Source organism: Saccostrea cucullata, unplaced genomic scaffold (assembly GCF_032062105.1).
Source record: "Saccostrea cucullata isolate Sc308-1 unplaced genomic scaffold, CSIRO_AGI_Scuc_v1 ctg305, whole genome shotgun sequence".
Taxonomy (NCBI): domain Eukaryota; kingdom Metazoa; phylum Mollusca; class Bivalvia; order Ostreida; family Ostreidae; genus Saccostrea; species Saccostrea cuccullata.
Genome location: NW_026938238.1, coordinates 407,378 through 431,937, shown reverse-complemented (window position 1 = coordinate 431,937; position 24,560 = coordinate 407,378). Strand labels below are relative to the sequence as shown.

The 24,560-nt window shown below is 33.6% G+C and overlaps 1 protein-coding gene across 1 annotated transcript; it reads right to left on the bottom strand.

Moving 5' to 3' along the window:
* Positions 1-9,473: 9,473 nt before the first annotated feature.
* On the bottom strand, positions 9,474-24,340 carry LOC134249684 (sushi domain-containing protein 2-like). Its single transcript, XM_062732011.1, is given in 17 exon segments — positions 9,474-9,936; positions 10,087-10,426; positions 10,534-10,779; positions 10,914-11,039; positions 11,243-11,392; positions 11,485-11,643; positions 11,743-11,886; positions 12,193-12,485; positions 15,806-16,078; positions 16,182-16,327; positions 18,564-18,706; positions 18,994-19,251; positions 21,582-21,744; positions 23,448-23,558; positions 23,560-23,586; positions 23,701-23,994; positions 24,071-24,340. Coding segments are annotated over 17 exon segments (3,189 nt in total). The 5' UTR covers positions 24,263-24,340; the 3' UTR covers positions 9,474-9,812.
* Positions 24,341-24,560: the final 220 nt, after the last annotated feature.

Below are 24,560 nucleotides of genomic sequence, written 5' to 3'. Positions count from 1 at the left end.
TCTAAATGTCGACCGACCGACGACTATCGTAACGAACTGTCTGCCTATGGTCGGACGTTGATCGAAGCCCAGCTAACACAAAAATATTTTTAAATGTTCCTAAAACATTTTCAAAATGTTGCTGAAATATTTTTTAAAATGCTTTAATCACGTGAATTTGTATGTTTTTTTAAAACGTTTTTAAAACGTTTTTAAAACATTTTAGTGAAATGTTTCAGCAAATGTTGTCAGAACATTTTCTTAAAATGTTACAAAAACATTTTTCAACAATGTTTTAATCACGTGATTTCGTATGGTTTTTAAAACGTTTTTAAAACATTTTACAAAATATTTTAAGCAAATGTTATCATAACATTGTCTTGAAATTTGTATGGGTTTTTTTAAAAAACGGTTTTAAAACATTTTACAAAATATTTTAAGCAAATGTTATCATAACATTGTCTTAAAATGTAACAAAAACATTTTCGAAAATGTTTTATTCACGTTATTTTGTATGGTTTTTAAAACGTTTTTATAACATTTAAGTCGAATGTTACAAAAATATTTTTCCATAAATGTTACTTAACGTTAACGTTCGTATGACTTTTTGAATTTTTATTGCAGCTTTTGGCATGTTTAATACATTTTCTCATTAAATAATTATATCTTTAAATTCTAAAAGAAATAAACACAAATTATATTTTATTTCTAAACCTTTAATACAAACCCATATTCAATATGTAAATCACACGAAAGTTCCATTCTCAGTACAAGTTTTTATTTATTGTGTTCCAAGTCACCCAGTTTTTTAAAGGGTGAAAACGCTGTGCAATCCATTCACTGGATTTTAAAAGAACAGAATCCTAGAAACCCTATGTTCAATGTATAGGTTAAACAGAGTGGCGGATCTATTACATGTAGTTATAATCACATACACTGAAAAGGCCGACAATGAATCCGTCCTCGGAAAGAATAGCACAGCCTGTTAAAACAGAGAAAATTGTGTTTTTATCATCGGTCTACATCATTTCTTATGAATCTTTAGATGATCAATGAAAATATACAAAAATATTTTAAATTATTGTATCACAATTTAAGTACTTTCCACCTGTAAATTAATAAAGAGAAAAAGAATAATCACTTTCACAATAATATTATTGACGAATAATATTATTTACGTACACTAATTTTGCCTTCACAAAAGGCCGGTCTTTTGAATGTGGGAAATTGAACGAAATTCGAATGATGGATCCAACATCTTGCTGCAAAGTTATTTCATTTTTTAATAAACATTTTATATGATAATTAACATTTCGCAACTACAACGAATACTTGAATCAAGGATGTAATTGCGTTGCCTTAAGTATGTAATATTCAATTTCAAATACATGTTTATAACCTAACGCTTTGTCTTTGCTACATATACAACTAATCATGCGCTGGTAGTGTAAAAGTGTCATTTTAAAAATGATCTTTTAAAGTCTAAGATAAAGGAATTATACTCACCATAAAAACACAACAAATTAGGAATTTCTTCTTTCTCTTTCGTTTTTTGCAAATCCAAGGGGGGAGGGACCCCGTAACCCCCCTCTGGATCCGCCACTGAAGTCATTCCCTAAAAAATAAGCACTGAGAAAAAAATGGGTATATACAGTATATACTATTGGAATCCCTATTGATTATGAATTCCGATATATGATTCCGATATAAATAATGTATTCTATGATACATTCCGAGGTTTGCCAAATGGATAGTGATAGGCAATTTCGCGCAATTTACGTTCCTATGAAAGTACAATCTCCCATGCAGAGTTGTCGTTCGTTCCTCTCTCAGACAGTGAATGTATGGCGTCACAACAGTATTAATTTCTGCTCTATATTCTTACCAAAATTGCGCAAGTTTGAGTAGATGTAACTAATTCAAAACAAACTTCTGAGAAGTTTCCTTTTCAGATCTTGTAAAACCATTCTTTATAAAGATTTTAGTACCAAAAAATACATAGGCATCCAGCAAGGCACGCAAGTTTCATTCGGTCGAAGTCGAGCAGGTGCTTGAAAATCTGGTCCAGGGCCTATTCACTCCCCACTCTTGACAGTATACAGAAAAATCAGCACGCCCTAAATTTTAATAACTCTGGTCAATACAGTAAGTTTACATGTTGTTTTTCATCTCATAAAAAAATTCAGCTCCAGTCTCGTATCAAAATGCCCGAATCGGAAGGGAAGATTCCGGGATTATTTTGCGTCAGCCATGATTTGACGTGAACCAAAGTGTAATAGTTATGACACCTATAAGCCGATGGTAGAGAGTGATTAAAGTACACAAATAATGATGACGTAGAAAAACTTGCGCGCCATCTAGCGTTAATTCAGGTAATGCCTTTTTTTGCACGCCGTCTAGCGTCAATTCAATGATTATTAATTGTTTGGCTTTACATTGGTGATCGTTGCTTTTGCATCGGAGTCTGTTGATTTTGCAAACGAGTCTGTTGATTTTGTTTTAAAGGTTGTCTGTTTTGTATTTCAGTATGGTTATAAAAATAGGTTGTTAGTTTTGCATTAACGTCTTTTTTACCCTTTCCGCCGCCCATACACTATATACTCTGTAACGCGCTGCCCAGCAGGAGCATTGCATAACAAGGTAATCATGACACTGAAACTGACCAGTGTGCCAATCCTTATTTAATGCCTCAGAGATAAATTCTGGGAGTGGATCTCAAATTTGATGAAGACGAGATTAAAAAAAAAAAGAATGTGTTATTGTAAAGAGTATATGCTTATTTATTCATTTATTTATATTTTAATTTGCTTGTTTGTCCATCCTTTCATTTATTGATTTTTTTGACGTACATTTTATTTCTTTGAAGAACATTGTACCTGTTTGTTAAATCAATACGCCATAAAGGAAATTAGTAAAAAAATACTGGAATAAATCTTTCAAATTAAAAATTTACAATTCCTCTCATTTCAACACTATTCTCTCTCTATATATTTTCTTAATTTTTTTTCACAAACTTAGTCAATTTTAGGAAAAATCGCAATCCTACATTATTTGAATTTTTCAAGAACATTTTGAAAGTAACTTTACAAAATGTTGCAGCAATGAAAAATGAGTCTTTAAAAAAGAAATCACTTTAAACTGAATATGTTCTAAAACATTCTCACAACGTACTCTGAAAATTACTAAATGAATATATATTAGATGCCGCCGCAAATATATAAATGTTTTAGAAACATTTTGAAAATGTTTCCAAAGAATGTTGCAAAAACTATAATCAAAATGTTTCAGTTGTAGCAAAAAGAAACATTTTTATAAATGTGTTGAAAACATTTTCACAGCCTAAGCCAAAAATATTTAAATGTTTAACTAAAAGCAATATCAAGAATGTTTTAAAAACATTTTGACAATGTTCCTTCCAAATGTTTCAGAAACGTAATATGCAATGTTTCAGATTTATAGAAAAGGAATGTTTCATTTCATGTTTTTACGTAATGTAAAAATCTTTAATATTTGAAAGAAAAATTAACCTTAGTATAATTTTTTAAACGTTTCAAAAACATTTTAGAAAAATGTTCTTTGAGCAATAATAAGAATGCTTTGAAAACGTTTTGACAATGTTCCATCCAAATGTTTCAGAAACGTAAAATACAATGTTTCAGATTTATACATGTAGAGAAGGAATGTTTCATTTCATGTTTTTACAACGTTTTTAAAACGTAATATATGAATCTTTAATATTTGAAAGCTGAACATACAATTTGAATCATTTTTAAAACGTTTCAAAAACATTTTAGAAAAATGTTTCTTAAAGATTTTACCATAAGCTTCTTGAAAACATTTTAAAAATGTTTTTAAAATGTTATAATGAGAAAAGAAAATGTTTTAAAAATATTTTTAAAATGTTTACTCTTAAATGTTTTAAAAATCTTTTTACAACACCAATAAAATGTTTTAAAAATGTTTTGTGCTACTTTGGAGGTTGGTCGACAGACTGTTTAACGACTGCTTCAATTGAAGGAATCGGTCACCGACGCAGGAAAAATTGTAGCATGGCCTGACAGACACAAAATTGGTAGGCCGACAAAAAAGAGGTCAAAATCGGAAAAGACAACGGCCGATGAACAGCCCCGACTGTCGCCCAAAGAATCCTATTTTTGCCTCAAAAACCGTCGGCCGTTGGTCATTTTTTGAAATGTGACTGGTGTTTTACGAAAACTCAATACCTAAATGTCGGCCGACCGACGACCGATTAAACAAATTGTCTTCGGATGGTCAGACGGTGATCTAGTAAACTGACTATCCATTAAACCCCAGTCACATTTCCAAAAACGACCAAAGGTCAACGGCTTTTAAGGCAAAAATAGGATTCTTCGGGCGACAGTCGGCTATTCATCGGCCGTTGTCTTGTCCGATTTTGAGCTCTTTTTTCGTCGGCCGACCAATTTTGTGTCTGTCGGGCCTTGTTATAATTTTTTCTGTGTCGGTGGCCGATTCCTCCAATTAAAGCGGTCGTTAAATAGTCTTTCAACCAACCTTCGATCAACGTCCGACCATCGGCAGAGAGGTTTTTTAAGTAGGTCGTCGTTCGGTCGACATTTAGAAATTGGGTTTTAATTAATATCGGTCGACGGTGAAAATCAAACAGCGACTTAGCGAACGATGAACAGGCGATTGTTGGCCGACTTAGAATTATTTAATTGTTGAAAATTATCGGTGTTTTTAGGAGTTAATGTGACTGCTCCTTGTCGCCCGATACTACTGTCGGGCGATCATGGTTTTCAGCCGACGATACGAGAAAAATTTAGTCGCCTGACCATCGGCTTAAATGTGACCTAGGCATTAACTGCTTCAATCGACGAAATTGTCCATCGACACAGGAAAAGAATTAGAACTGGGCACAATGGACAAAAAATTGGTCGGCCGACGAAAAAAGAGGTCATAAACCCCAGTCACATTTCCAAAAACGATCGACGGCCGACGATTTTTTGGGCAAAAATAGGATTCATCTGCCGTTGTCTTGCCCGATTTTGGCCGCTTTTTTCGTCGGCCGACCAATTTTGTGTGAGGCGGTCCAAGTTATATTTTTTTTCTGCGTCGGCGGCCGATTCCTTCAATTAAATCAGTCCGTCGACCAACCTTCGATCAATCGTCCGACCATCGGCAGACAGTTTTTAAAGTCGGTCGTCGATCGGTCGGTCTGACATTTAGGAATTGGTTTTTTGTAAATATCGGCCGACGTTGGAAATCAAACTGCATCCCAGCGAACGATGATTTGGTGACGGTTGTCCGACCTATAAATATTTCAACTTTTAAAGGCATCGGTGTTCCTAGGAATTAATGTGACTACTCTGCGTCGCCCGATACTGGTGTCGGACGATCATGTTTTTTCAGCCAACTATACGAGAAAAAATTTGGTTTCCCTTGCCTTTTGCTTAAATGTGACTTAGGCAAAAGGCAAAACAAAGGCCGATGACCTGCCGACTGTCGCCCAAAGAATCCCGTTTTTGCCTCAAAATCTGTCGGCTGTTGACCATTCTTGGAAATGTAAGAAGGCTTTAACTGCCCAGAGGGCAACAAAAACAATGGAATGCAAGTTTGATCTTCTACTGTTATCAAGAGTATAATTGTCATTGAATGGTTTAATTATTTGAGATTTTGAGGGTCTTTTTCTGAACAAACAGGGGACGTGGCCAAGAAAATTATTTTTTAAAAAATAGACAAACTGGTCCAGGGCAGGGGGATGATAACCAAGCACTAAATATTTATTGTAAAAAATTGTTTTAATACATGATTTTGAATTATATACATGAACATGTATATTCCAATACGAAACATGTTTTTCTCAAAGTTTCTTGTTTTTCTTTGCGTATCAGCAAAGGAAAGGAGAAAATGTAATTTTGGACTGGGAATCGAATCCCGGACTTCTGCATCGACAGCCAGGTCCTCTACCAACCGAATCATTCAGAACCGATTGCCACAAGCCAAACCATTACATTCCTCCCTCCTTGAATTGTATTCGCCCTCGAAGACAAAACCCACGTTCTGATTTGTCCTAGGAGGACTTTCACCTGTAGTCCAGGAGGTGGTCAAGTGCACTAAATTTTGAAATAGAAAATGAGGCTGGCCCAGAAAATCTTGACCCTGGACCCTAATACATGTATTTACACCGCTAGTCAGGCGCTCTACCTACACCTACTGAGCTATTCACGTCTATATCCACCGTGCGAACTACCACTCCTGTTTTTAATTTCAAATTAGGCCTAGAAAAAAAAATTGTTTCCGCTTTCAGGCTGAAAAAATTAAGGTAGGTAGGTAGGTAATTTTTTTTAGCTCACCTGAGCCGAAGTGAGCTTTTCTGATCAAAATTTGTCCGTTGTCTTCGTCGTCGTTGTCATTGTTGTTGTCGTTGGCATCGTAAACTTTTCACATTTTCATCTTCTTCTGAAGAACCACTGAGCCAATTTCAACCAAACTTGCCACAAAGTATCCTTGGGTAAAGGGAATTCAAGTTTCTTCAAATGAAGGACCAAGCCTTCTTCCAAGGGGAGATGATTATGAATTAATGAAAAAATACATGTTTTGTATAATATGTTTTAATATGAAATTAACTTAAATTTTGTAATTAAACTCTTCTTCAAATCTACATTTCGTGCCTTTAGGGGTATAAGTCTAACCCGTCTATTTATATCCATAATGCATGTTTATACAGTTTCAGTAGCTTTTATTCATAATAACTTAATGATGTTTATGATCAGTATATTATTTAAGTGTCTTAAATGGCACGAGAGTAAATTAAAACCAAATTACAAAACATAGCTGGTCATTTATCAGATGTGTTGCATGACTAATTTAGATACGATCCCATGATAATTTCTGCCGAGATTTTCAGAACTGTTGTTGTGAAACAGCTTTATTGGGGGCTATTTATTACACTCTCCTCTCTAAAGAAGATGATTTTATGTCGGTAAAAGAAGGAAGAAAGGCGACCGAAACTTCTTCCTGTCTTGAAAAGCTTGACTATGATTTCTCTGGTGAAAACCCAAGTCGCTCTTGCACATCATGGGACAAAAGCATTAAAAAATAGTTAGGGTCGACTTCGGCACTATTAATTAGGGTCAGTCGGGAATGCGGAAACAAAAATATATTTTCCTAGGCCTGAAGTTGTTAAATTGTAAAACGTGATAAAATTACATTAAATTTATTTTACATTAAAGAATTCTGTTTTGTTTATATTTTTATTTTTTATTGAAATTCAATAAAAAAATTGAGGATATTGGAAAAAATCAGTCGGGTGTAAGAGAAAAAAAAATCATAATAAATATGTGTTTTAGCATCTATAAAGCCTATCTATTCAAGCTATATTACAAATATCTATTACATATTTTTTTAGCATCTGTTCTTAACACTTAGAATACATTTTTTTTCACTTACTTACTTGTCCAATAAAAAGTAAACAAATTTTATATAACACAGGTACATTAACGTCACCTACTGTCAAAAACTTCCTTACAGTGATCGATTACCTTTTAAAAGGTCAATTTGCATGCAATAAAATTTCAAGTCGCTCAACTTAATAAGCTTTTATTGAAATTATATAGCCCCAATTAAATCAACCTTTCACTCACCATGGCATGTGCACATTTTAGGTATACATAAATATTGCTTCCATATATATTTTGGAGCATATGAACTACAATGTAGAATTTGTGTGGGGCGGGGGTTGATAAGCAATATTTGCAAATGAGTATTTTTAATTCTAATGGCAAAGTTTATACTTCTAGTCAGTCTAGGTGAAAGTTAACTTTTACATAAAATCATGTGTAAATCACTCACTATATGACTATTATTATGCAGATGATAAATAGAAATTGGTGATTGCATTGCTTTATAAAAGCTGCAGAATATTCTACAGTATATTAGAAGGGACAGAAACCTTCTGATATGTCAATTAATTTCGTATGATACTGCCTGTGAAAGTTATCGGGGAAGTAGGAGGTCTGCCCCCTTCCCCAATTCATTAAACTGTTGAAAATGTTCATTGAAAAACTGGTTGGCCCCCACTTTTTGTGCCTAGGGCCTAATGCCAAAAAATGTTTTCGGGAAATTAAAATAATACATTGTTTATAACAATATGTATTATATGATTATACATAATAGTCATTATTTTGTTATTGTCCTTTGAGAGCCCTTTAATTGGTAACTGGTAAAAACAATATTGTTCGTTCTAATTATCCCTTGAAATGTTTCAAAACATCGGGTTCGACATTTTAAGTTCAATGGTAATCCGATTTCGCGGGAAAACCAGGCCAGTCACAGTCGCCTCAGGTATTGAGAGAGAAAGAGGTCAAAGGTATTTTTGCTGTCAACAATAACTATATTTGTTTGATTTAATATTGAAAGAACATTTGCATTTCATGGTTTATATATAAGTGGTTTATATATAAGTGAGTTTGGTCACACGGAGTGCGGGTAATGTGATACCGTCGCGTCATTAATGGATGCGTGCACTGGTTCATTGCAGATATCGCACTAACAGGGGCTTGTGTAGAAAATATACGGTAGGAAAGTTATATCTCGGATGAAAACTAGCCGAGGTACTACATTTTGCTACCAGGTAAAACTTGCACTTGTCATACTTTACTTCAAGAATTAATCATGTTAATCATTATCAGATAATGCTTAATCTTGATGAAAATTAAAGCTTTTGATTTCATTATGATATATTTAAAACAATCACATGTTATATCATTATATCAGCAATCCCTCTGTATCTAGCATAGTCGACATATGTTGTATTCTTTAGAATGCCAAATTGGCATGCTGTAAAATCACATATTTTCGAGGGGTCAAATTTTCGTGGTTTGAAGAAAATGTATTGGTTCATGGGGATTTGATTTCATGGTTGAAGGATTGTTCAGTAGTAATAAATTTGACAAATTTCATTTCTTGGTGAACATAAATTCGTGGGTCTCTTCATACCTTGAAACCCACGAAAGTTAAACCCCCACAAAGATTAGTGATTTCTCAGTATATTCAAATATTTCATCTATTTTCAAATAAATGTACCTATCTTTAAATCAATTCTATTTATCTCCATATGAATTGAAGATAGTTTTAATTGAATTCAATCTTTAAATCAATTATTATATCTATCTTCAAATGAATAAAAAGATATGTAAATTCAATTGAATCTATCTGTAATGGAATTAAAGATAGGCGTAATTCAACTGAGCCTATGTTCAATTATTTAAAGATAGGTGTAATTATTTATCCTATTTTCATTTCATTAAGACCTATATTTAATTCCATTGTAACTATCTTCAATTTATTTGAAGATAGTTTTAATCATTTGAAGAACAATTTTTTGATTTGTTCCGATCTTCAAATAATTGTATCTATATGTATCTTCAAACGAATTGAATCTATATCCAAATAAATTTAAGATAGGTTTAATTGAATTATATCTATCTTTAATGTTTTAGAGATAGGTACAATTGATTTGAAGATCATCGGGCACATTTAGCTTGAACTGAAGACGAAGAATTAAAGATAGGTATACTAGTAACTGATTAAAAATAGGTTCAATTGAATTCTCAGTTTCCCTACAAGTCTGTTAAGTCATACAGATATCCGTAGTACATCGAGATCAAATACACGATCACAGATCAAGACCAGAGCATGCTAAGGTACACTGTAAAACAGCTAAACATAATGCAGATGCCTCACATGCACATGAATAATTTTCAATGGTAGCAAGTGATATTTCAAGTGATATTTTTGCATACACAAGTATAAATCAGGCTAGTCAATTCAAAAGAAATTAACAATAAATGTTAATATTTCTCTTTGTTCTGTTCCATTGGTAGCTGAGTTACTACAGCACTGTTTTGCACCGTATCGTCACTTTTGGTGAAAGCCACGGGATTTTCATTAGAAAAGATTTTCCACTGACCGCGCCTAAAAGATCGAAAACAAGTTATATGAGCTGCAACTCCACAGGTACTATAACATTATGTATGCATAAGCTATTTATAAGAAAAGAGCTTTCTCGTACAAATTTTGATTTTGGATTTTTTTTTCACTTAGTAGGAGATAAACAATACACACCTTGCTTTATTCCTTTGATATAGGATAAAAACTATGATAAATGTGGTGAGTAGGAAAATTCCAACCCCGACTCCTATGTAGGCAGGTAAATTAGCATTCTGAGACATTAGGATATCTGTGCCAGGCTGGAGACCAGGCGAAGTGGTTTGAAGACTGTTCAGTTGACAAGAAACGTTCTCATATCGTTTCCAACGCCCATTCAAGCATGTAACATTACTTATGCTATCTGAGATCGTATATCCATCTCTACAAACAAAAAATGCAGACGAGTTTTCGAGATTCCCATTGGTTGTTTCCCAGACTCCACCAGGAATTGTTGGCAAATCATCGCATGTCAACACTGTAATGAAAATGTACACGTATTTTGAGATGGGGTAAAAAAATTACAATGACTATCCTAGCTTACAGAAGATCCATGTGCATTAATTACATCCCATAAATATATACCTATTACAGCTGCCTGTTGAGATTCCTGAAACTGTTTCTGGAATGCTCGGGATTGCTCCGCTACGTCACGTGATCCCGTGACAGAGAAATCAAAGATACAATCTTTATCTTCTCCACACACCGCCATCACTTCCTCTGTAACCGACACGGAGGACTCAAACACAGGAAGGAATGATGGCTGACGATAGTCAACAAAACTCTTACCAGGTTCATATGTGAACAGGGACTCGGACTCATTGATGGCCCCTACAATCAGAAAGACCAGTACACCTCAACATATCATTAAGCCATTTACATACTATTAGTTCATTGAAAATTAAATATGTAGTTTCAAATTTATTTCACTTAATAAAGGGTATCAAAAAATGAACAAAGCATACATGACATCCCAAATTTAAAAATCAACGAATCGTCAGTTTCATTTTGCAGCAATTGTTGATGTGTTGAAAAAAGTAGGTCATTAGAAGGACTGCCATCATAATTTCCCAGTAATCCTTTCAGTGTTCCTTTAAATTAAAACATGTCTCAGATTTTCACTCCTATACAAAAAAATTATTATCATAATAGGATAACATATAGGTGTTCGATTTGGCCAATATTTTTAAAAAATGGTTCTTCCGTAGTTGTTTACATGTATTAGCATTTTAATTTTTCAGCTTCATGCAGCAAATATTATTTTTGTGAACAATTTTAATTAAAAAATTAGTACCATTAAGATCCTTTCCCTGAACAACTGGCATGACGTTTAAGATATCTTTCGAGGCTTCAATGCTGAATGCAATTTTGATCTCTTGAAACACGATCATAAATGACTTGTCCGTGTTATTCCCTTTAGTGGGGAGTAATATAATGGTTACACCTAAAATAATCCTCAAAATTATAGAACAGACATCAACAATCAAATCAATCAAAATTTGTTCTATCAAATATATATACAAACATATACAACACCTTTCACGTTTATCCATCTGGAGTCTTGGAAATCAAGCAGTTCTCCATTTCTGAGGACATCAGCTGTTCTTATTGAGTTGAGTCTAATTTCTATGCAATCAGAGCTATTAGCATACTCCATCGCTAAGGCTGTCGCTACTGTTGCCTTTACAAGCGACCCTAGTTAGAAGATCATGCAAATAAGTTCTTTTTAAAATATTTTCTTTATTTCATGAAAATAAAGCAAGATTTATTAAAAACTGAATTTTTGAACCTTACCATCGTCTTTTCGGAACTGTTCGAAACGGATTTGGCTTTTAAATAGATCATCCTCTGTGTATATGTACACGAACTCTCCGGCTCCATTAAACGTATAACTAAGCCCGTCTAGTGTAGTGATATGAGGGTCACCACTAGTTCTAGCTGAAACAAAAAGGAACTTCATGCAGACACGTTTACACATATGAACCAACGATTTAAAACAGAATGTGCTATGTACATGTATTGTGCAATAAAAGAGAAATACTCAAAATGTTTGCCTATATGCACTTGTGCCTCCTGATTTGAAAGCCTGGTTTGAGGCTTTACCTTTAAAGAATGTGTTATCTCCAGTTTTTTTTAAACTTTGGATTAATTGGCAATTCTCTTATTCAAAACACGTTTTATGGTTTCTGAAAACGTATTTTTACAGTACACAGAATAACGAATCTGATACTAAATAATTCTGACCTGGTCTAGGAGGGTCGTAATTTTCACAGGAACTGTATCTCCGTAATGCCAGGAAGTCCTGACAGAGACTGTATGTTTCTTTCTCGTTGCTAATTTCATTCGCGGACGTCTGTGAAAAACGACAGCAATGCAGAAACGGGACAACGTCCTTGCAAAAGTTTGTCACGTATGGTATATTCCCATGGTCGTCACCTCGGTAGTGATACCGCTGTTGTGTACCACCTTCGTGGGATCTTGAGTCTATTAAGATTCCATGTTCATTGAAACAGCAAACATTATCGGTACCATCTTCACTTTAAAAAGAAGAAAAACATTAAATGTCGTGTTAGAGGATTAAATCATCTTCACTTTAGAAAAAGGAAAAAAAGTATTCAATGTCTTGTGAGAGGATTAAATCATTGACTTGTTTGGAAGAGCCAGAAGACGGGAGGATTTCAGAAATATTGTTTAAAGTCACGTGACATGAAAAAGGTGACGATAACAAACAGTGGACGACAAACAATACTAATCAGTAAAGATGGCATAAAACACGGACACCGGAAGTTTCAGAGGTGGGATCAGGTGCCTAGGGGAAGTAAGCATCTCCTGTTCATCATCGAACACAAACGCCTTTAGCCCTATGTACTGATCGTGATCATGTAGACGGAGTCAATTAAAGGATGAAACAAAGGCCTACAATATGTACGAAAAAGTCTGCCAAATGATGATCAAGGATATATTTGCTAACATTCTAATATAATGATCATAGAATTTGTAAAATTCTGACCTTAATAAATGACTTTGATAAAACAAGGAAATCAACAGTCTCATTAAGTCAACATTTCGCAAATTTTATGAACAATTATATGGCTTTGTCAACATGTATTAATCTGTCATTGTCTCAAATGCTGAATGACGTTTTTAAACAAATTGTTAGACCATTATTTGTACAATGAATTATCTACGAATTGATTTTTATCCTGCAACTACCCCTTGCATTGACATAATAAAGGTAACCTAATAAACCAAAGCTTTATCCCGTCACTGCCCTAATAAAGCCTCGTGCATGTATTCCGACGTTCCAAAAGCATTGTGACGTCATGTATATTGCAATGTTTACGCCATGGCGTCATAGTTTCAACTGCAGAGATGTGCTTAAATCTGTCGGAATTAGCTTGTTTTGGACGTTCAAATGTAAAATTTTGTTGCAGGATAAACAAAATACATGATAACTGTCTTGAAATATAAGCGATATTTGGGCTCGGGTCGAAAACGTAAGAAGGCTCGGCAAGCCTCGCCCTCTATCACGTTTTCTTATAATCGCTTATATTTCAAGACAGTAACCATGTATTTTATATGTATGTCCGAACATGACAGGAAGCACACGGCAAGTGTGACCGGTCGACAGGCGATGCTTCCATACTCATGGTACCTGATCTTACATGTACCTCTGATGCTTTTGAAGACCCTTTGCTCCAAATTATTTTTCAATGGACTTTTGAGCTTGATTACTGTGTGATATCTTTGATATCTTTCTTTTTGGGTAATTTCTTCTTTATGTCAACCCATTGCAAGAAATAGTCTTTCATAAATCTTATTTTTTAAGATTTAATTTTTTTTAATAAATGTCGTAAATTTAGCATTTTTTAGATGTATGAAAAAATTATATAATAATTGTAATTGGTATTTTCTTTTTAGAGATTCTAAATTTTTAATAAAATCTGACGAGTGACATTCCTTACTGTTAGGAATTAAGAGCCATTCTCTGTAATGATTTGAAATTTTATATAGGAGCTGTGGCACGCATAGTCTCAGAATTTCTCCAAACTCTCTACGATAAAAGTCATTGATACCCTAAACTGAAATCAGGCAAAAATTGGTTGCTATGCTTTATAGTTACCATGGCAACATATCTTAAATTTCGAAAAATGGCATTTTTTAACATGTTTAGAGCCCCATAGTTAACATTTGCGGCAAAGCAAATAATTGGCAATGACTGTTTCCAAAAGTTGAAGGTCACATGTCTCAAATGCATGATAAACATGTTTGGTAAATCAACTACTACATACGTTACTATGGTAACAAAGTATTCAAAAGTAAAAAGAAATATTCATTGAATTTTATAAAGTCATACACTTAAAATTAAAAAGCAATTATAGGATAAAGTGTGACCAAATAATAGAAAAAAGAGCCTTGAAACATATACCAAGAACAAAATGTGATATTTCATTTTGATTGGCAATGGTTGCCAAGGTTTTTATACCACAGAGAGCCTTCAAAGTAACACTCTGTACGTTTAGATCTGATCCTATCTTTTAGAAAAGCACATTTCCTCATAACTAATGATAAATTTTTAAAGACGTTGGTGTGCTCCTAGTTTTCCCATTTGAAAAAATTCAGATTAGATTCTTTAAATGGAGCGTTGCTATGGAAATAAGCAGAAAATATTTGCTTAAAAACCTGAAAAATATTTTCTTTCCTTGGATACCTACACTTAAATGTAGATTCCCAAAACTTTTATGATTGATATTTATTAACAGCTAACCCGACTTTTAATTTTGACTATCATCCAATCTCTAAGTGGATGCAAGAAGTTGGCACACAGGGTTTAATATTGATATAAAGTTCACAAAATCGAACATTTTCACTTCTTGGTAACCATAGCAACAGTGTTGTTTTCTTCACCAAATTTTATCAATATATGATATTCAACTTCAGTTCTAACAGATTAGTACTATTCAAGCTGAGTCCTTTAATTTGTTTCTTGATTATATGGCAATTTAATTCTTAATGCAGTGAAAAATAATTCACTTTTAAGCACTGGTGTTTTGTTTCCATGGTAACACTGCAAAGTAGCAATTATACCCAATTTTTCTTATGGTTTTGGTGTTGCAAGGTCCTAAGGATGCATATTTGCCAGTCTTGAATTTTCATGTTTTTCCTCAAGACAGTAGCATTAACCCAATCTTAGATACTGGTTTTGCATGGTTACACTGTGCTACCATGGCAACCATAAACGTTATTTATAGAATAATATTGCTTATACTTATATACTTAAGGTCAAACATTTTCATTGTTTTTCTTAAGTCGTTGATTGAGTTTGAGCATGTTTCACCTACCATTATTGAATACGGAGTGTTTTTCAGCATTTTAAATGTATTTCAAATGTATCCTTGGTTACCACTTACTTAGAGATATATTTTAAACAGTTTCTTTACAGTATAAGTGACATCAAGGTGTCATGTTTTTGTGAGAATGGTTTGTTTGCTTTTTCTAGTTTTTATTAAGATACAGTCAAGATTTAAAGTGGCTGAAAATCTTGATTTTTCAAACTTTTCCGGCTGTTACCATAGCAACCGAGACACTTAGCAACGAAATTTTCATTGATATTTGTTTCTGGTGTCAAGTACTAAGCATGGGTGAAGTTTCATCAAAATCGGTGACCATGCGTGGCAACGAAGTTTAAGTGGTTACAGAGAATGGCTATTAAGTGTGTAAATTACAATTTTTATATGTCAGATGAGACAGAAAATGTAAAAAAAAAAAAAAGAAAAAAATATCTCTACTTTTGAACTTTTGAAAAACTGTCGCTTTGTCATGAGTTTTATAGAAATGATTTTAGAGGAAACGTTACCTTGGTATTGTCAGCCTCACACAATGCTGTGCATCACGCCTATAACGACAGTTGCCCCGCCCCTCTGATTCCACGTGGAGCATGTTGCAGTCAGGATCAGGCTGGTACTTTACAATGTCTAACAGCGCTTGTTGGAGAGTACACGGACAAGGTTCTGCAACACTCAACTTTGGAGACGAACCTTCTTTTTTTATCCAGTCTTTACAAAAAAGGCTAGCGTAAGTTCTGGATGGCGTGACTGGGAACATGTCAGACCATATTCCTCTCTGTGGCCTGACCAGAAAGATTAGATTTCACGTATAAACATGTAATAATAGTAATCATTTAAGAATAAAAATACAAACAAATATTTAGTAAACTACTAATGTCGACTTACATTATATATGCAGTCTGCACACGTGATGTTACCCGTAGAATGGCAACCTGCTCAGTCATCTTTAAACTAAAAGTCGTCCAACCGATTGAGTTCAATATATTCGTCTTTGCAATAAAAGGATTTAATTTAATCTCACCATTTTCCTCCTTTGATTTTGAAAAGAAAAAAAATATACGCCAATTTTCTACAATATACTTTAAAAATATCTTTTTTAAAAATATACAGCTATGAAAAATACAGTAAAAGAAAAATGTGGACATTTATTTAGGATTTTGAGGGTATTTCTAACGATTACTTGTATTTGTATTCGAAGTTTTTATTTTGGAAAGTTTCAAAGCTAGATATTATGTTCAAACGAATATACGAAAGTTCATTTATATCATATATCGTAAATAATTAAACATAATTTGGTATACCATAATAAACATTTCACTTTACTTATACAGTCAAAACTGCCATAGCGACCCACTGTATTAAGCGGCTCACTGTCACATGTGACCGTAAAAGTTCCCGCCAATGCTTTTCCCTATACATTCTACCTGTATTAAACGACCACCTGTCTAACGCAACCAAAAAAAAACTATTATTAGGGGGAAAAAACTTTTCAGCCTTTTTCTACTGCATGAAAAAAATATTAATGTTTTCAGATGTTCACAATATTTCCAAATATTCAAATGAATCATGTGTGGATCAATAAATTTTTATTTCTTAACAGGACAATTGTAAAAGCATTTTAGAGTTGAGCAGTACCTATTAAAAAGTGGAAATAAACATAAGGTGCTATAAAATACATTCAGCATACACGTGTGATATTTTCAGCATTGTATATTTTGAACACTGCGAAAAATAAGCAACCTGTATTAAGAGACCACCTGTCATATTTGACCTTTTTTCCTTTCTCCGTTGGAAGGTCTCTTAATACAGGTTTGACTGTACATGTACTACTGTCAGTTAAACGAATTTCTTGCGTACATAAAAGCTTTCAATGTTCGTGCATTTCATTTATCAATGTATGAGCTATTGAAAAATTTTCACCATACACGAATAAAAAAAACCCATCGTTCCTTGAAATATATTTTATGCATTTGTGTTTCACTGAATACAATTACATGAATCTGCAAACGTGCTCGAGCGTAACTATTGACTTTACTGCGATGTAATGCCAGAACTAATAAGGAGGTGTAATTTGTTACAGTTTTATGAAACAGTATACCTTGAGATAGACAGAACAGCGGATTTCCACCTATCCTCCCCAGAGAGTGAAAACAATGTGATTTAGGTTTTTACATTATGCCTTGATTGTTTGTTTGTTTGTTGAAGTCCCTCTCGCGAATTTTTCACTCATATGGAGACGCCACTACTTGCCAGTGGAGAGCTGCAAATATTGACCTGTACTCGACACTCAGGGCCATTGAGCAGTGAAGGATCGTTTTTGTTACAGCATCTATTGTGACACGGGACCTCGCTTTATACAGTCTTATGCAAAGGACCGGTCTCCATGTCCAACAGTGGGATTCGAACCCGCGACTCTAGAGCAGATGCTCTTCCACTGCGGGCGACTAAACCTTAATTGTGTATACGCGATGATCTAGTGCGCTACAGTTTTTACTAGTATTCTTTTTAACAGCGTAATATTTGTAAGATGACTGTTTATCTTTAAAGATCTACTCACTACTGTTTTACTGAGCCACTGCTTTATTCCAGCATTGTACATGTACATGTACATTTATTGTTAGAACGTAGAGATCAACTGAGCTACAGTTTTTTTATCCCATGTTTAACCCTTTATCCCGTTGATATAGCTCATATGCATATGATATCGTTTTCGTATCACACAGTTGTGACGTCACAATGGGTTTTGCGTTAGAGTGATGAAGTAAAATGAAGTGGAGTCCTATATAAAACAGTGATAGTGCTGTATAAAACATGGGATAAAAAGAATCTCACATGATATGTAGTTGGATATGATTTTTATCCAACTCGTGCATTTTTATCGCCTCGCCAAGGCTTGGGGATAAAAATCACAACTCGTTGAATAAAAATCATATCCAACTACAAATCATGTGAGATTCTATATATAGCATTAAACTTTATTTGTGCCTCTGGTTTGCGTAGATATATCTACTGCTGGGTTTTTTTCAGCAGTTAACTTTTGTATTTGATTTCTTATACGTGGAAATCTACTAAGCCACTGTTTTACAACAATTTTACCTTGATGGTATATCCTGCGCTATTGCTCTTCTACGCATTATACTTGTACCTTGATTGTGAATACAAGAGATCTACTGCATTACATATCCTCATACTCATGATACTTGTACCTTCATTGTGAATACAAGAGATCTACTGCACTACATGTCCTCATACTCATGATACTTGTACCTTGATGGAGTAAACGTAGATATCTACTGTGCTACTGTTTTGAAGTTCTTTCACGTTACCATTCCACGAAATAATATGTTCACCATTTTCCCAGCTGCTTCCGTTATGGCGATTTACAAGGACTTTGCTGAAAGCAGGATTCACTGAAACAGATAATGACATTGTCCTTATTTATACAAGTAATTAATTATATGTATACATTTTAAAATGTAAGATTTTTTTCAGTTTATAAAAAAATGTCATATCGATTTACACATACATCTGAGAATGCAACGCAGTGGAAGAAATTCAATTCACTGTCTGCAAAAGGGATAAACAAAAAGGGCACATAAATATTATATTCAACTTCATCAGTGCTGAGTATTTTTACGGGGATTACATGGTTTCACACAGAAGAAAGATTCCAAGAGTATTTGATGCATGTACTTACAAACAGTGTAGTTTCCAATAAACATATCGGTTTTGTTTTCACTAGCCAATATGATATCTACTTGGATATCACCAGTGCTGTTAAACCGAGGTGTAATGCAATAAAAGCTGTAGGGTGAGTCCATTTCACATATTAATGTATATCTAGTGTTGGAGAACTTGATTTTGAATGAAGTGTATTCTTCTAGACATGGTCCACTGAATGTCAGGTGTTGACCACCGAGCATTGGACCACTTCGTGGCGTTATGATGACATTGCCTGAATAGGAATAAATAAAAAAAAACAATTAGGCAGGTTTGGACCAAACTCCAAAAAAGGTTATTAGTAGCCGAGCGGGCTATAAGTAAAATATCACAAACAGGCTATATAAATTTTAATTTTATTTTGCAGAAATATGAGAAAAAAAATATCAGGGATCGGGATTGTATCTTAGGACTTCAATATACTGAAAGGAAAAAGAAACGCAGGGTAAACTTTTAAGCTGAAATAAATTTATTTTTCGTAGGTATTTTCTACTTTTCCTATCTAACGTTTAAAATCATCTTTAATGAAAATGTAAACGAAATCTCATTTGATTTTTGCCTCATTATTCACGTGTTATAGACTCTCACATGACGAGACATCCCAAAAGTGAAAATAGAAAAAGCTCATTTGTGGTAGTAAGGTGGCGCTTAAACAGGTGACAGGATGAATTACCCGATCTTGACGTGGATCTGTAACGTCATCGTCATGGTTGATTGGAAACTATTCAAAAACCTCTCTAACGACGGTTGAGACGTTCTATGGGGAGAAAATTTACTAGCAACCCGTTGTTGCCTTTGTCCATAACTTAGGCAATGTAAAAGCCAGACCCCATGGAACGTCCGTCAACTGTTACAAGATTACATGCATATCGTCTATAAGTACTGAAAAACAATGTGTATACCTCAAGTGCATCAAACGGTACAAGAAGATTGTTGACATACTTATCTTCATCAAGTAGTGCTCACATGTTTTTTGCTTTTTCCCTGCGTGACGTCATAAATTTTACGGTTGAGTAATTCTGAACACTGATGTGCCTAGTAACCAAGATTCTCATCTGACTAGTTTTCGTAATTTTTGGTCATGCATTCGCATATTATGTTACCCTGCGTTTCTTTTTCCTTTCAGTAGGCCTATATAAAAGGCACATGAAATGTTCGCTGTAACAACCTAAATCGTCGCGGGAAAGGGAGTTAAAAAATATCAACATTCTCATTCTATAAGGGTTAGATAAGGGTAACATTTTAAAAATGTCTACCATTTGTGTTTTTCTTTTAGACAAAAGTATAATTCATTTAAAATGTAGACTTATTTTGATAAACAGGAGTAAAAATTTAAATTTTGCTTTAGAGAACACGTTAGATACATTGTTCTTTACCACTGCACTTGAAATCTTAAGGAAACCAACTTGAAGGTTGTACCAACTAATATTTCTATAAAATAAAGCCTCTTTTCCTTCCTACTTTTGCTAGGTACCAATTTGCTTGAACCGATCATCTTATGCTAATCCCGAATGTTTTTTCCACCCCTTCCTATACCTAATTACATGCATACCTAATTTGATTCCTTCACAATAAGCGAGTTTCCCACCCATTTTTTAGAGGTACTTCGATTTCTCCATACATCTTAGGCAGAATCTAAATGATTCTTTCCACCTACCTGTAGTTTGTAGCAATGTATATTCCTATGCAAATATACAAGCTAACACTCTATCTACCTTTGACAGGTACCTTTTAAATTTTACATATATGTCTATCTGTATTGCATATCATTCCTAAATTGATACATACTTCAAACTGTGCAAGTTCCAAAGGCATGTTATAGCTAGTGCACATTATGATGTCATTGTTCTTTAGTACCCAAATTAATAATACACATCAATAAACGGCTTTGGCGCAAGGGCATACCCTGTTTATTTTTAAGTAAATAATGTATAATTCTAGGAATTATATTCAAAAGATCAACAAAAGTGCTGCGCAAATCCTATATGCATTTTCTCGTTTGATTATCATTTGAGGAAACCTACACTGGACTGTGAATATTATCCCGTTTCAACTCAAAACTTTACAAATAGTAAATAAACAATTAATTTGTCAATATTTGCGCAGCAATATCACAAATTCTTCGAATATTCTACTTCTAACTAGATCCTGTTTCTGTAAAAATACATAGGGCATGCCCTCGTGCACAAGCTTTTTTTATGTTCTTTGGGGCTATATAAAAATGTCGTAGAGAGCAATGACGTCATAATGGGAACTGGCTATCACTTGTCGCGGGTAGTAAATTTTCATTAGAAAATAAGTTTTAACCTTTTCTGTTCAATAAGTATGGCCCTTATGCGTTTTTATTAAGCGGCATTATATCATTAGCGGTTGCTACAATGCACTGCATTGTATTAGAATATTAACCATACAAACAACAGGTACGACAGTGATCAAAACATTCGTGGACTCTGGTGATAAAATTCTCATTACGTTTACAACTTTGATAATTATTATTTTGACATAAATGGTTACTTAAAAACTAGAAAATACAAGTGTTTTTCTGTAATATATGAAACTTAATACCTTTTGTATTACACCCTCCTCCACCTATTTCCGATGAATCTATTCTGAATAGAAACTTTCCTGGTATGCGTACATTGGACTTTTTGTTTATATTGACAATGTCTTTTGTACGTGAGCCGTTCACTACATAATATACTTTCCCGTCACCAGCATTAAAACCAACCTATAATTAAGTATACAAATAAAGAGTTTTTCCCAATTTTTCAACTGATACATGTTCTCAATTTTATGAGATTTTTAACGAGTATTGAATGATTACAAATATTTTTGTAGCTAATTAAGTTAACTTTGTGCCCTCTCCCTTCTTTAAGTTCTGCACTCACCGAAAAAGTGCAGTCAACTAAGTTTGTAGTTTTTGCAATTGTTTGTAATAAAATAATTGTCTTTTATTTTTAAGTCAAGTAAATTTTATTTAAAGTCGGCATTTTTTACATAATATGACAATAAACATGAGCTCTATACAGACTATCACAGCTAAAAATATCACAGAGAAAACATTTACAACATAATTTACATGCAAAAAAACACATGTAAGATATAAACACGCAAGGCAGATAAAACAAATTTAAGAATTAGAAAAAAAAAAGAAAATAGAAAAGCGAAATGATTGCATTAAGAAGAACAAAAATAAAAATAAAGAGAAAAAAATAAACATCACCATAAAAACAAATTAGATTAAGCACTACATTAAACACATATAATCGGATTAAAAAGCACTAATTATATTGATAAAAGAAAAAATAAAATTGATAGCTTTGAAACTTAAAGATTCAAGCAGATATAGTATAAGGTAGGATTCTTCTCACATTTCTCGTATTTAAAAATTAATGAAATTTTCACAGAATCAAGAGGTCAATATCACTAAGTGATGGTATCAGTAAGATTCAATTTAACCGTTTAATATTAGAGGCAAGGTCAGGTCAAGGTCATTACCTTTTTCCTAGACATTATGAATAAAAAAATACTGTTTCCAATCATGCGATCCCTACTTGTAATTCAAAAGATTGAATGTTTTTCTTTTTGCATAAAAAGATACTACCATATAGGGCCTATAAGATGATATTACCAAATTGACATGAATAATTTAAATAAAATGGATAATTTCTAATCCGAATTTCCTTTACTTTTCTTAATTTTTTGGGATAAATTAGTTTTTTTTATATGCTACCTATATTTAACTTTTTCTCATTTCACATATAGTAAAGTTGACACATAAAGGTACAAAATGATACAAAAACTAAAAAACTAAAAGTTTTGATCGTTTACTAAGAGAAAAATAACACTTTTTACGGATTTTTGGCTCAAATCTGTACTTGGATTTGAAGCATTTAAAAGCCAACATAGTTCTAGTATGTGTAAAAAATCTTATTTATTTGATATATTTTGAAACTTTAGTCCCTTATTATTAATTTAACTTAATTTTGAAAATTTCTTCTAGTTTAAGATTGCGTAAATATTACAACTAAATTCAATTTTCTATAATATATTTGAGAGGAAAGAAAATATTTTCATACGCCACCATTCCGCCAAAAATATATTCCCTGATAGTTTTCAAACACAGTTTACCATTTCTTTTTAAAGTTGTACAATTGTGACGAGGAAAGAAAAATATGGTCTTTTAAATCTCTTACACCTAAATATAAAAGACATATAAGCAAATATATAATGAATATTTCATCTAGACAGAAACTATAGAGAAGAATCCTACCTTAACTAAAATAAAAGCACTTGAAATACACTTGACTGTGTGAAAACTGAAAAAGTATTAAAGCGTGCCCTGAAAAACGTCCAAAAGAGATTTTTAAAAATTATTAATTGAAGGTTTACAGAGTGAATTAAATACATCTCAGGGGGAAAATTACTGACCTGTGCAGGTTTCCCCCCAAGCCCAGTATCTGCATTCCCACTGCTTGCTGTTCCAGTTGTCCATTCAATGTTTGCGTAATTAAATATGGTAAAAGAATGTTGTCCATTTGTCCATCAGTACAGCTTGAAAGGTATTTCTCTGAAAAGGTTGGACAGTGAGGATAATATTACTACAAAATTAATACATAGTAATGTTAACGCACAAGTATCACGCACAAATACGCAATCTTCAGTGTAAGAAAAACGCGCGTACCTTCAAACAACCAGTAGAGGAACATCCAAAAAAGGCCACATTATCCCATGTAGCTATGAAAACCCAAGCAGCGCGAAAACGGTAAAACGCTGGGAGATTAGACTTTATTTCATTGGAAGCTCTCTCTAATATTTCTAGGTTTGTAGTTTCTCTGTACCGCACATTTCCTCCTTTCCTAGTATCCACATCTGCCCAGAAGGGAGTGATAAGTCTTCGGTCCCCATCCAGCGGAAAGGGATCCGGGGTATATTGTGACACAGGGGTCAGGAATGAAATAGCACCATTTGTACTTACCTAGAAAGAATGCCAAATCTAAAAATATTCCAAACACAGTATTTAAAAATATGTTTATCTTCTATGCAATACTTACAATTAATTTGTCGTGTTGATGATTGAAGTAAGGGAATTTAGTGGAAATTGGAATATTGGGAGAACCTCCGTCATCATTCTTAACCATTGTAGTATCACCCCTGTCCTCACCAAAAGGATAAAAGTCAGAGATTGTCAAACTCTCCACGTGGGCCAGACAAACTGACCACAACAGGAATATCAGTAACGACATGTTTTAAACACTTCTTCAAATGTGTTGCGTTACTGAATTATGCATTTGACTTAACCTTGTTAGTATGTAAAGTCAATTTGTTAATCATTGTGTAAACTTCCTTTTTGTCAACTAGCCAGTAGTAAATTAGATATTTATAGTTATTTAACATACTGAAGGGCAAAAAGTTTATTGTTTCTACACACTTTGGGGTCCATTTTAAGCTTTTTATACCCGCACTTTCGAAAGAAAGTTCGGGTATATTGTTGTTACTCATGTCCGTCCGTCCGTCCGTCCGTCTGTCACACTTTTCTTCCCT